This window comes from Harpegnathos saltator, unplaced genomic scaffold (genome assembly GCF_003227715.2).
Source record: "Harpegnathos saltator strain DR-91 unplaced genomic scaffold, Hsal_v8.6 scaffold455, whole genome shotgun sequence".
NCBI lineage: Eukaryota > Metazoa > Arthropoda > Insecta > Hymenoptera > Formicidae > Harpegnathos > Harpegnathos saltator.
The window spans coordinates 17,780-31,609 of NW_020230267.1; the positions used below are offsets into that span (position 1 = coordinate 17,780).

Consider the following 13,830-nt stretch of genomic DNA (forward strand, 5'->3'; position numbering starts at 1 on the left):
CTCTCTCTCTCTCTCTCTCCCTCCCACCGTCCTCCTGCTCCCGTCCTCTCTTTCTCATCTAATCTCTCACATTCCTATCCGAAGGAGAAGATCAGGGTAGTCTCGGCGAGCAAGCGGTCGTTCCGTAGCGATATCGTTTCGATACCGCGAAAACGCCGCCCTGACGATCTCTTTCGTCCGCTAATTCCCTCTCTCTCTCTCACACACACACACACACACACACACACACACACACGCGCGCGCGCGCGCGTTCTCTCTTTCACACACACACACACCCACACACACTCTCTCTCTCTCTCTCTCTCTCTCTCTCTCTCTCTCTCTCTCTCTCTCTCTCTCTCTCTCTCTCTCTCACTCCCTCGCTCTCTTCGTCTCGCTTTCTCTCTTTCTTTCCCTGTTCCTTCGCACGCGCGCGCGACCGCGCCAAAAAGCAATGGCGTTTTTGCGAAGCGTGTCGCGGCGATGCTGCGCCGGCAAAAAGCTGGCCAAATGCGGCGCGTCGCCGATGCCCGTGGTCGGCCTCCTGGAGAACGCGGCGGCGACGAGGACACCGTCCCTGCGGCTGGTTACACAGGTGCGCGACACGCGCTGCTACGCCACCGCCACCGCCGCCACCACCGCCGCTGACGTCAAGCGGCAGCCGCCGGCGCCGCCTCGGCAGATCGACCCGCTCGATTTGAAGTTTAACGACCCGATCGCCGCGTTCAAGAGCAAGACCACCATGGAGCTGATACGTGCCTACCTGGTGTACCAAATGTGCTCCATCGAGTACGTCGTGGAGAACAATATGAAGGTGAGATATGCGCATTTTAGAGGCCTTGGGAGGTCCTCCCTCCCTGCAATTCGTAGCCATGCTTCTTCTGCTCCCAAGCTTATCTTCCAAGCTGAAGATCTCGTCATTGTACACAATGATGAGATGAAATTTGTAGGTTTCACCAAAATTAACAAAATCTAGCAATTCCACCAAGCAAAGAAAACACATCGCGATAGGTAGCACACACGTTGAAGGGGAAGAATCAATCTCCGCGGGTGAATTTCGTGCAGGCTTCCCGAGCAGATGTTTAACTGAGACAGCTCACAGAGCTGTGCGAACGGACAGTTTCCTTTGTCGAGAGATGTCTCGGATCCTTTTTCCGTATATGCGACGCAGGTAGGATCGCGATCTACAGGAGGAATAATAGCGAAGTGTCAGCCGCGTGACTCAGATCGTCCGCTGGATAAGATCCCTCTTCTTCGCCGCCTCTCGCTTTTTCCTTCCTTTAATTCTCTGCATTCGAAGAATATTTCCTTCCATCAACTCGATAATTATAAATACAATTTCTAGATTCTTAGAAAAAAAAACTACAAAAAAGGGTTTTTATTTCCTGTAATGTTGTCGCCGTATTTTATTATTTTATTGCTCTCTGTCTTTAAATCTTTTTCATGCCAACACAACTGGCATTCCGAGTTGCCGGAATAAATGTCCTTGCCAGCTGTGCTGGCATTCCGAGTACAAAAGGTTAAAGCAGCGAACCTCTTTTCCTCGCATTTTTCTAAGCGTAGGAATCGCGAAGGGCAGCGGAAAATGACACGAATAAACAGTGCAAATAGAACCATCACGAATCTCTCCCCGCTGGTCACTCAAGAACGATCGACCTTTCTGTCTAGTCGATAGGACGATCGATTCGAGAAACAGAGCGAGACGTCTTATTTATGAAATTCGCAGGCGAGTTGTCGCAGTTCGTCGATGGCCAGCAAAGGCGGTCACTGCACCTTTAAAGATCCGTGCGCGGCGGCGATACACGCACCTGCCGCAGGTGCGTGTACCTGTCACACGCTCGAAATCCCGGCGCGGCTCTGTTATTTTCTTCAAGCTACTTTCGCCAGACTAACGACCCGCCGGCTCGCGGACGGATTGCTGCCACGGCCGGAAATGACACTCGCGGCTTTCGCGTCCGCGTTAAACGGGACGCCCGGAGCTCCGGTTATAACGATCGGTGACGAATGAAATCTGACGCAGTCGTCGCGATGTAGATAACGCGAGCACGCATGAGTACGCGGCACTAACCCCAGGCAACTCGTAGCCTTCCTACTTTGCGTCACAGATTATCTGAAGAGGAAGAGACAGTATATTTCGCTGAAGAGCGAGGGACACGATATATCGAGTCTCTCTCCGCGGATTGATTCCAGTCGAGCTCGTGTCGACGGCACGAGACCAACACGACCAGGCTAATCCTGCGGCAGAGGTTCTGAATCCTTTTCATGATTTTCGACGTGACAAAAATGCTGGGCGGACCTCTTCCCTGAGATAGGACTTCCCCTTCACATACCTGTCAGTTTCTCTACGCGGCATGAATATTTCCCGAATTTTCTAACACTTCCTTCAAGCATGTTTCTCTCTCTCTCTCTCTCTCTCTCTCTCTCTCTCTCTCTCTCTCCTCCTCCCTCCCTCCCTCCCTCCCTCCCTCCCTCCCTCCTCCCTCCCTCCCTCCCTCCCTCCCTCCCTCCCTCCCTCCCTCCCTCCCTCCCTCCTCCTCTCTCTCCTCTCTCTCTCTCTCTCTCTCTCTCTCTCTCTCTCTCTCTCTCTCTCTCTCTCTCTCTCTCTCTCTCTCTCTCTCTCTCTCTCTCTCTCTCTCTCTCTCTCTCTCTCTCTCTCTCTCTCTCGTAGTTGATGTTCTCGAATAATTATGCAATAATTTTCCCGATACGGCCGATAACCATATCATTCTCTTGCGGTACTTTTATCATTTGCAGTGCTATTAATTGCGCAATTTATCTCAATTTTCACCGGCACATTTTCAACTCGTGTTCGTCCTTCGCCAAGTCGTCTCGCTCCGGGCGGCGCATTAGTCGCGAGAATGTTCGACCGATCGTCGAAATCTCGAGAAGAATAATAAACAGTTGAGAAAAGAAAAGAACAGTGCGACTCTTGACGGGTCGCTTCGCCTATTAATCGATCGCGCTCGTTTTATTCCGTGTTCTCGGAAACGCGGTTCGCTATTCGCAACGCGTTTTCAATCGCGGCCGGACCAAGCGGGTACGTTTGGCGCGCATTCCGGCCGGCTCGCGAACACGAGCGACGAAGCTGAAGCGCAGGCGAGGAAGAGCGGAAGAAAGAGACGCCGGGAATCCCAATTCGCCTGTTTGCGCTCCGCTCGCCATGACGAAGCGAGAGAACCTCGACGTCGATGACGACGCCGACGACGCCGATGTGCCGCGAGTTACGTAAGCATTTCGCGTGCGCGATTTGCATTGAGAGGTACCACCGACGACGATGTGGCGTGGCGCCGCGCCGTTATTGATCTCTGGTATTGTCGGACACCGGATCGACCTAGGAATTTTGCCGCAAACCACCGCCGGCCGTCCGGCAATTACATAACCGGCCGTCCGATAATAGACACGCGCGATAGCGCGCTTCTGCTAAGCGAAATCGAGGAATGCTTCCTTAATCGGTTATCGGACGACGGAGGACGAAAGCGGAAGGTTGCTCCGTCCATTGTCGCAATTATGTATCCCGTAGTCGTCGTCCTCTTTTTTCTTCTCTCTCTCTCTCTCTCTCTCTCTCTCTCTCTCTCTCTCTCTCTCTCTCTCTCTCTCTCTTTCTCTTTCTCTCTTCTTGTTTTGTCTTCTTTTCTTTAATCCTTTATATCCTAAATTAATTTACCCGAGACTTTCCATTTAAGTTTTTATATAGTTAAGTAGCTTCTGGCATATTGTAAACTTAAGGAGTAGGAAAATTAATTTTATAACATTTTAACGATTTTAAAGCGGTGCCTATAAGTACCGGCAGGAGTATAGGGTGAGACACAGAAAAGAAGAATTCAAAAACATATGAGCGCTTATACAGGGTGAGTCATTTTAAGGGTGTGTTACCCACCCCCAATAACTTTCTTATTTTTTATTGTAAAATCTTTTCCTACCAATCCATTTTAACAACTTTTATGTCTGAAACATTTTTTTATTTGCCTAATATTTTTTGAGATAATTAAGGAGAACTTGATAACTTTTTTAATATTTAATTTACTATATCTCGTTAACTATTTGTCGAAAAAATTAGTACTAGACTTTTTTACTCTATTTCGTCTCAAGAATATTGTTACAATAATAACTTTCGTTATCTTTTGAAAATTTCAAAGTCGGCAAATTAACCAAAGTCAAGGCGCTATTGTAACAATGTATTCTTGAGACCAGATAGAGTAAGAAAGCTTAGTACTACTTTTTCTTCCGACAAATAGCGAGATATCGTAAATTAAATATGGAAAAAGTTATCAAATTTTTCTTAAATATCTAAAAAAATATTAGGCAAATAAAACAGTGTTTCAGACAAACGTTATTTAAATTAATTGGTAGAAAAAGATTATATAATAAAAAATTAAGGTTTCCATTTAAGAAAAGTAATGAGATTAATGAATATCTCGAAAGTGGCGCCATCTATACATAAACTGATATAGTTGTTTTATATTCCCCTTGAAACCATACAATTTTTGTCCGAAACATTTGTTTCTACAACTAAAAATGGGAAAGTTATTGAGGTAGGTAACACATATACCTTAAAATGACTCACCCTATATAGAGCGATACTTTTAAGCACCGTCAGGATATAAAAAGTTCACGACTATACTGCAAATCCGAGTGTGTTATTTTGACACGCGTAAGCGTGTGATTGGCTGAAGTTTTCTTTACATTCCTTCTTTACGTTTCTTATCGTTTTAAATCGCGTCATTTAATTCATTCAGACAGCATTTAACACGTTCGAACGTATTGAATGACATGATTGAAGACGATGAGAAACGTGTAAGGAAAATTTCAGCCAATCACACGCTTATGCGTGTCACAAGAATACACTCAGATTTGCGGTGTACGCCCTGTTCACGGTAACATCGCGTCATTATAATCTCGATCGTTGATTAAGTCTCGCGTGCACGCGGATCGCCATCGTCGTTGTCGCGATTCCAGAGAGATCAGGAGCTGATCGGAGGCCAATCGGAGAGTAAAATATACGGACTCGTCTGTGTGGAATGGAACCAATTAATGACAGTCGGTCTTTTCATTACACACTAGGTGTAATGGGGACCGCATCGGTGCGATCGCGGTGCCTGTTACTCGCGACTTCATAAATTATGCAACGTCAAATATAATCGTTGACTCGTTTCGCTCGTATTTTTGTTGGCTAAAAGAAGAGATGCCAGGAAGAGCGTGTTCAATCGACGTCGTCTGTCTCGCCGATTGAAAGATCCTGTCCCGCTCTCTCGAGCGCCGTGTGACTTTTTTCTTTCTTTTCTTTCTTTTTTCTTTTTTTACCGAGCTGTTTACCATAATTAGAGTCGCCGTTGTGTGATCGCAGTTGCGTGGAATTTTAATTACAGCCGGAAAAATAATAGCCCGTGGATAATCCGCCACCTTTTCAGTGCGGATGGAGTCACGAGGTACTGCCCATCGCGACGGGAATGAGGAGGAGGTGGAGGAGGGTCGCGATGGGATTTTAAGTTTCTCTTCTGATCTTCTCGCGTTTCTTCTCAAATCCCCGAAACACGAAAGGGCCGATGACAGCGACGGGATCAGGAGAGACGAACGATAAGATTATGGCGCGCGCGACTTGCTCGAGGTGGCGGTCTTCCTCTGGCCTTGCGAAATAGCCACTCTACGTGCGGAGATACATCTTCGTCACGCACGTATGTATGCAACAAAGTCGCGCTATAACCGCCGAACTTTACGTAACGCAAAATTCGTTACGTGCGCGCTATCGGCTGCGTTTATTCGTTGCGGAATCGCAGGCGTCGCGTTCGTCCGCCCGTTCATTCGCTCGCTCGCTCGCTCTCGCGATCGCTCGACAATAAATCACGCCGCATGTAAACCCGCCAATTACCCGTCGCCCGATCAACATTTCGTTCATTTGACGATGCATAATTCATCGTGCACGACGTGGCTCGCAAGAGCGTTTCGCGGCCGGCTGGAAAATGTTTCTCCGAAAGAGGCGGCACGCGCCAGCGATTTCCGTCGCTCGATTCCATTCGCGAATGGTTCGTTTCCTCCTCCTCCCCCCTCTCTCCTCTCTCTCTCTCTCTCTCTCTCTCTCTCTCTCTCTCACATGCTGCCATATCGATCGCTCCCTCCAATGACGGTTCCTCGGACGCTCAAGACGCAATAATTCTCGTCGCGGACGGGAAAACGATGTTAAGGGGCGGCTTTACAGGTCGAGACGAACGCATTTTTAACGGATTACGCGGAAGCCATGAAAGCGGCACAGCAATAAAAGTGACGCAACGCGACGGACGAGGAAAACGACCTCGCTTGGTCGGCGAAACGATCGTAGTAATTAACACAGTTGTACTTCGTACAAAGCCACAGATTTATTCGACCGGTCTCTCCTCGTTGCGGCAGTCCGTCTTCCTCCCCCTCCTCTCGCCTCCGCTGTTTCGCGGCGTCTTCATGTCACACGAGACGCAGATCTCGCGGTGTCCCTAATCGAGAGTTGGCCGACCAACGGCTTCGTCTTATCGGAGATCGATTGACGAAAGATTCGGGGAGAGAATTTTCCTTCGTGGCGGAAAAGGTAAACGCGACGTCGCGCGCGAACGATTTTCCCATCCCGGTCGTCGTTCCTTTTCCTTATTCTGAGAATCGCATTGTTCAATCTCAATCTCTTCGGTGTCTGACAAAGTTTCCTCAACGAAGTCGAGAAACTGCAGCCGGCCGAGGAAGACGAGGAGGACGCGTTCTCCGCCAATTTCGCGACCGTGAGAATCCGCAGGAACGCCACTCTGCGTGTGGGAGGCCTCCTCCGTCTCTCTTTTCTCTCTCTCTCCTTCTCCTTCTTTTTTCTCTCCTTCGTGGCCGTGAACACATGTTCGCTGCACGACGCACGGTTCTCGATACGCGCTGCGAGACGAGAACGACGACCGTACTTGGTGCATCGGCGCACAAATGTGCACCACTGCGCGCGCTCCTGGAATCGTCCCGGCACCTGTAATGGCACAACCCTGAGAACCTGACCTGACCCGTGACGCGCCATGAGGCCCGTTGGCTCTCCTCTCGCGACAGTCAGACTCCGGTCAGACGGTGCACCAGACCGAACGGCACGGTGCGAGGAGTGATGCGTCTCTTCTCCGTGAAATTTTGCGCGCCGCCCATGAAAAGGTCGCGTGTATACAGCCCACGACGCTGCATCGCGACGAGCCCTTGGCAGGAAATGGGATCTTTTCTTCTCTCATTTCCCCCCTTTCTTTTCCTTTCCCCTCCCCCCTTCTCTCTCTCTCTCTCTCTCTCTCTCTCTCTTTCTCTGTCTCTCTCTCTCTCTCTCTGTCTCTCACTCATGCTTTCATCTCTCGTCGACAGGCGAGATGCGTTCTCATTGTTCTCTCTCTCTCTCTCTCTCTCTCTCTCTCTCTCTCTCTCTCTCTCTCTCTCTCTCTCTCTCTGTTTCTCTTTGTCTCTGTCTCTCTCATTTTGCAGCTAGCAGCGACACGAAGCAGAAGTGGGACACGTAGTACGCGCGTACACGCGCAATCACTGACGCGCCGTGAATCGCCGGACGAGCGAGTCGCGTTTTCCGCCGATCGTCTAGCCGTTCACGGTTACCCAATCGCATGCGCGTTGCCCAACATCGTCATCGTCGTCATCATCGTCATTGCGTCGATGCATTATCGCAGCAGGCGTCGCCGCGTCTGCCGTGCGCGACTTTGTTTCCGCGAAGCTCGCCTTGACGTGTCATCGATTACCGGCCGAGTGGTCTTCTCGGCGCGCGGGAGTCTCCGCCGAAGAACGGAGGCGCGCGTCGCGATCGTGAGAGGAAATTTATTCTCTCTTTCTCTCTCTCTCTCTCTCTTTCCCTCTCTCCTTTTATTCGCACCCTTTTATGTCCGCGTAAATTATGTATGTACGTGCCGTAATTCTGCGCTCGTTACTCGAGTCGCGTTCGTCATAACGTTGGAGCGTAAATTGGAGCGGCTCCAATTCTTTCTCGAAGCCCTCGTGCAGCGGCCGGTTTTTTCCCTCTCTTTCTCTCCCTCTCGCGGGATAAGTGAGTCACCCATCGCCTCCCTCCCTCCCTCCTTCTCTCTCGTTTCTGGTATTTATGTGTATATGTATCGACGATTTATGTGTCACGCGAAATCTATCCCATTTATCTGTCTCGTGACGATTCCCTGCGACGACGCCGTGCTGCGACGCGTTCGTGCGAGATAGCGAGTCTCGCGGATTTTCGGCGGACTGACGCTGACGTTGCAGCTGACTCGTACTTCGCGGTTGCCTGGCGCAATAGTTGGGCAAACAGATCCGACGTTGGGCCGGCGATCGACGGGCCGACCGGTCCGACGCGTGTCCTCTTTCTTTTCCTCCTGTTCTCGTTGGCACGCGCGTTTTAGAAATTTCCCCTGCGCTCTTGACACGCCCGGATTTCGGCCTGCCGGTCGCTCGCTCTCGGTCGATCTCGAAACGCGCCTGAACATGTGTGTGTCTTCCGGCCGGTGTGACGTAGCGCCCGTCGACAGTCAATTATACACACATATAGGGTGTTCCGTATGAGCGGCAGACAGAAGAGGCGAGATTGTGGCTCGGTTGGTTGGTAACTACACGTGATAAGTAATCCCAAGGCTATCGAGTTCGGCTGGCGCCTGCTCGCACGACTCGCGCCAGGGACGGACGGACGAACAAATTGCCCTCCGGCGGGTCGCGTCGGTTCGATACTACCATCGAGCCGGTAGCCACCAATACACGGCTTTCTCTCAACACTGCAGTAGCACCGAAGAACCGTGCGAGGGATGATGTTGACCACAGACTTCTATATTACATATACAGGGTGCACGATTTATCTGAAGACATTGAAATATCTCGAGAACTATGCATTGGATAAAAAAAAGTGGTTAATGAAAGTTGTTAGTCTCGAAGGGGGACATCCAATGATACCAAACTCGACCTCCCACCCCACCCCCTGGGGGTGGGTGTTGGGGGCAACTTTGAAATCTTAAATGGAAACCCCCATTTTTTATTGCAGATACAGATTCTACGCCATAAAATACGTAAATTTTGTCCGAAACTTTTTATTTATTCGTGATAGATGGCGCTGTAATCGCAAAAAATAATATTTTCCGCAATTCTCCAGAAATGATCATTGGATTGAGAAATAAAAAATACCTGTTCAATATTTTTAAAGAACATAATAAAAGTTATTGCCCCCCATCCTCTCGGGATAGGGTAGGTGATAACGTTCAAATCTCAAATGGGGACCCACATTTTTCATTGCAGAATTAGATTGTACGTGATATTTTTATTGAAACAATTTTTTTCATTCGTGATAGATAGCGTTGAATTTTTCCGAGAAACTACTTTTAGCGTTACACAGGAACAACGACGAGGACGTAGTAGTTTTATATCGAGCAGTTCCCTCTTCGATTCGGGTTCCCATTTGAGATTTGAACGTTACCACCCACCCTACCCCGAGAGGATGGGGGGGAATAACTTTTATTATGTTCTTTAAAAATATTGAACAGGTATTTTTTATTTCTCAATCCAATGATCATTTCTGGAGAATTGCGGAAAATATAATTTTTTGCGATTACAGCGCCATCTATCACGAATCAAAAAAAAAGTTTCGGACAAAATTTACGTATTTTGTGGCGTAGAATCCGTATCTGCAATAAAAAATGGGGGTTTCCATTTAAGATTTCAAAGTTGCCCCCAACCCCCACCCCCAGGAGGTGGAGTGGGAGGTCAAGTTTGGTATCATTGGATGTCCCCCTTCGAGACTAACAATTTTCATTAACCACTTTTTTTTATCCAATGCATAGTTCTCGAGATATTTTAATGTCTTCAGATAAATCGTGCACCCTGTATATATACGAGGGCGGTCCGATAAGTACTTAGCCTCACCGCCCGATGGCGCCACTATCGCAAGAGAAATTTACTATCGTGTAATACATTCTCGTAGACGGCTACTGTCGAAATTTCAGCCGAATCGGACTCGTAGTTTTGTTTTGACCGCGTGTGGAAGCGAGCGTGTCCGCGGATTTTAGAAAAATGGAAAAAGAGCAATATCGGTCGGTGATTCGATTCTTGTTTTTGGAAGGGAAATCGCGCAGCGAAATCAAAGAGCGCTTGGATGCTGTGTACGGTGACTTTTCTCCTTCGATGGCGACCGTCAAAAATTGGTTTAACGAGTTTCAACGTGGTCGCACGTCGGTTTTTGATGAGCCACGCCCAGGTGCCCCGAAAACGGCTACCACGGAGGATAACATGACAAAAATCCACGATCTCGTATTGGCAGACCGCCGATTGAAGGTGCGCGAGATAGCTGAGACAGTAGGCATCTCAAAAGACCGCGTGGGTCATATCCTGCATGAAATTTTGGGCATGAGAAAGCTGTCGGCGCGATGGGTGCCGCGTTTGCTCACTCCGGACAACAAGCGCAACCGTGAGACCACTTCAGAGCAGTGTTTGACGCTGTTTAAGCGCAATCCGAAGGAGTTTCTGCGTCGTTTCGTGACCGTCGACGAAACATGGATCCACTGGTACACACCAGAGACCAAGGAACAGTCGAAACAGTGGACTTCACCCGGCGAACGTGCTCCGAAGAAGACGAAGACTGTCCTATCGGCCGGAAAGGTGATGGCCACCGTTTTCTGGGATTCACAAGGTGTGATCTACATCGACTACCTGGAGAAAGGCAAAACGGTCACAGGGCTGTACTATGCCGAATTATTGGGCCGATTCGACGCCGAATTGCAGAAAAAACGGCCTCATTTGGCGAGGAAAAAAGTGCTCTTCCACCATGACAACGCACCGGCTCACACCTCCGCCCTCGCCACGGTCAAATTGGTCGAATTGGGCTACGAACTGCTGCCCCATCCACCGTATTCTCCAGATTTGGCCCCGTGCGACTTCTTTTTGTTTCCAAACTTGAAAAAGTCACTCGCCGAGCAGAAATTTGAGTCGAATGAGGAGGTCATCGCCGCCACGGAGGCCTACTTTGCAGACCTCGAGAAAACGTATTTTTCAGACGGGTTAAAGAAGTTGGAGCATCGCTGGGTCAAGTGTATCGAGCTAAAAGAAGACTATGTTGAGAAATAAATCGCCACTTTTCCAAAATTTTCGTTTTTCTTTTGTAGGCTAAGTACTTATCGGACCACCCTCGTATACTAGACCAGTGTTCTCTTCAAGTGTTCTTTTTTATCTCATGGCACACTTGAACCTATAGTTAAATTTCTGCGACACACTTAAATTATGCTGATCAAAAAAAGAGTATAAAAAAGAATATACCTTCTTCGATTTATTATTTATTAACACAAACAAAATGCACCATCACAGCCAAAAAATAAAACATTTATTATAATTTGTAATGAAGGCTACACCCACTTTAGAAATAAGCCGATGTTTATTTATTATAACAATGATATATTCGTAAAATCAATTTAAAGAGGTTTTAATTTTGACGTATACACGTATTCTGCTTTGAACTGCTTTCGAAAATAATTTAATTAATGATCTTTGAAAATTTTCGCGGTATACCTTAGATCCTCTCACGGCATACGGGTTGAAAAACGCTGCACTAGACCGATAACTAGTCTCTTTAATACGTCCCTTAGAAGTATCTATTGAAATTTCGCGCATGCGCATTACAAAGTTCCGAGAGGAATGTAACTGCACCATACCAAGCATTTTTATATCCAGAAGATGTTAATATTTATCCAATATTTAATATTCCCTCTTGCAATGTCACATTCAATGACACACTCAATGTTCACATTCAATGTTCATTTAATATATAGAGTACTACGGGAACTTGCGATGCGCATGTACACACGATTTTATATTTTACATAAGGGTCACTTTTATATATGAAAACCAATGGAAGTTCTCAGTCTAGCTTATACAGGGTGTCTCAGAACTTTCGGACACGGTCTCCGTAGGGACATAGAGCTAAGTGAGAGGAACATAAAAAGCCTGTACCATAATGTGAAAATCGTAATAGTTTTTTTAGTAATAACCGCGTAAAGTTTGGCGTTTTCCATGCTTATTGCGGCCTATAGCCGCTCCGCGGCTGTAGCGTTGACTGTCGCGATGACGTCTTCGCGCTTTGAATTGGCCGCGTGATGATTAGCGCGAGCTGCGTTATCACTCAGCCCCGTGTCTGTGAAGTTAGCACGTTTTAATAAAAAAAAAAAAAAACAATACTAGTAGCACTTTTCATAGTTCCTTAGTTCCTGATAAAAAGAAAAAAAAGTTTCGCATTTGTAATACCAAAAAATAGAAATTGAAAAAATGTTGTGCTAACTTCCATTCTAGCACGACACAGTTCCCTCTAAAGTTCCAGAAGGCTTTATGTAATAGGCATTCTGACGAGAGTTCCCGTTAGTTCTAGACTAGATACATAGTAATTTCGAAATACAGTACCAAATTGCATCAAATAACAACATAACATCTTTGAAGCATTGTCGTGCCAGCACGGCACTCTACGAAAATGCATCATGCCGACGACTTCCGGCACGTTTGACGACTGTTCTAGTTTGTTCTACTCGAGTTCCATTTCAATCGGTTTCAGGGAGTGTTTCGACGTGCAAGTATTTTTTTATGAATTTTGAAATTTAACGTCAGCACGACACTCTATGAAAATGCATCGTGCCGACGACTTCCGGCACGTTTGACGACTGTTCTAGTTTGTTCTACTCGAGTTTTATCCATTTCAACCGGTTTCAGCGAATGTTCCGATCCAATCTACTCAAACGTGTCAAACGTGCGGAAATCGTCGGCATGATGCATTTTCATAGAACGTCGTGGCGCTAAGTTTCAAAATTAATAAAAAAATACTTGCACGTCGCAACACTCCCTGAAACCGATTGAAATGGATAGAACTCGGGTAGAACAATCTAAAACAGTCGTCAAACGTGCCGGAAGTCGTCGGCACGATGCATTTTCATAGAGTGTCGTGCTGGTGCTAAATTTCAAAATTCATAAAAAAATACTTGCATGTCGGAACAATCTCTGAAACCGATTGAAATGGATAGAACTCGAGTAGAACAAACTAGAACAGTCAAATGTGCCAGAAGTCGTCGGCACGATGCATTTTCGTAAAGTGTCGTGCTGGCGTTAAATTTCAAAATTCGTAAAAAAATACTTGCACGTCGAAACAATCTCTGAAACCGATTGAAATGGATAGAACTCGAGTAGAACAAACTAGAACAATCGTCAAATGTGCCAGAAGTCGTCGGTACGATGCATTTTCGTAAAGTGTCGTGCTGGCGTTAAATTTCAAAATTCATAAAAAAATACTTGCACGTCGGAACATTCTCTGAAAACGATTGAAATGGATAGAACTCGAGTAGAACAAACTAGAACAGTCGTCAAACGTGCCGGAAATCGTCGGAACGATGCATTTTCGTAGAGTGCCGTGCTGGCTTCAAAGATGTTATGTTGTTATTTGATGCAATTTGGTACTGTAATTCGGAATTACTATGTATCTAGACTAGAACTAACGGGAACTCTCGTCAGAAAGCCTATTACGTAAAACCTTCTGGAACTTTAGAGGGAACTGTGTCGTGCTGGAACGGAAGTTAGCACGACATTTTTTCAATTTCGATTTTTTGGTATTACAAATGCGAAACTTTTTTTTCTTTTTATCAGGAACTATAGAACTATGAAAAGTGCTACTGGAACTAGTACTGTTTTTTTTTTTTTTTTTATTAAAACGTCGTGCTAACTTCACAGACACCTCAGCCTCTACGCACATAGCTTGCCGCGGAGCGTCTATAGGCCGCGCTGGGCGTGGAAAACGCCAAACTTTGCGCTGTTATAATTAAAAAACTATTACGATTTTCACATTATGGCACAGGACTTTTTTGTTCCTCTCACTTAGCTCTA

At 46.9% G+C, this 13,830-nt stretch overlaps 1 protein-coding gene across 1 annotated transcript in view; it reads left to right on the top strand.

Moving 5' to 3' along the window:
• The first annotated feature begins 359 nt into the window (after positions 1–359).
• Positions 360–13,830, top strand: part of LOC112589275 (proline dehydrogenase 1, mitochondrial-like) — a 30,481-nt gene continuing 17,010 nt past the window's right edge. Inside the window, exon 1 of the mRNA XM_025301874.1 lies at positions 360–793. Coding sequence (XP_025157659.1) covers positions 434–793 — 360 coding nt within the window. The 5' untranslated portion in view covers positions 360–433. The remainder of the gene's footprint in view (positions 794–13,830) is intronic.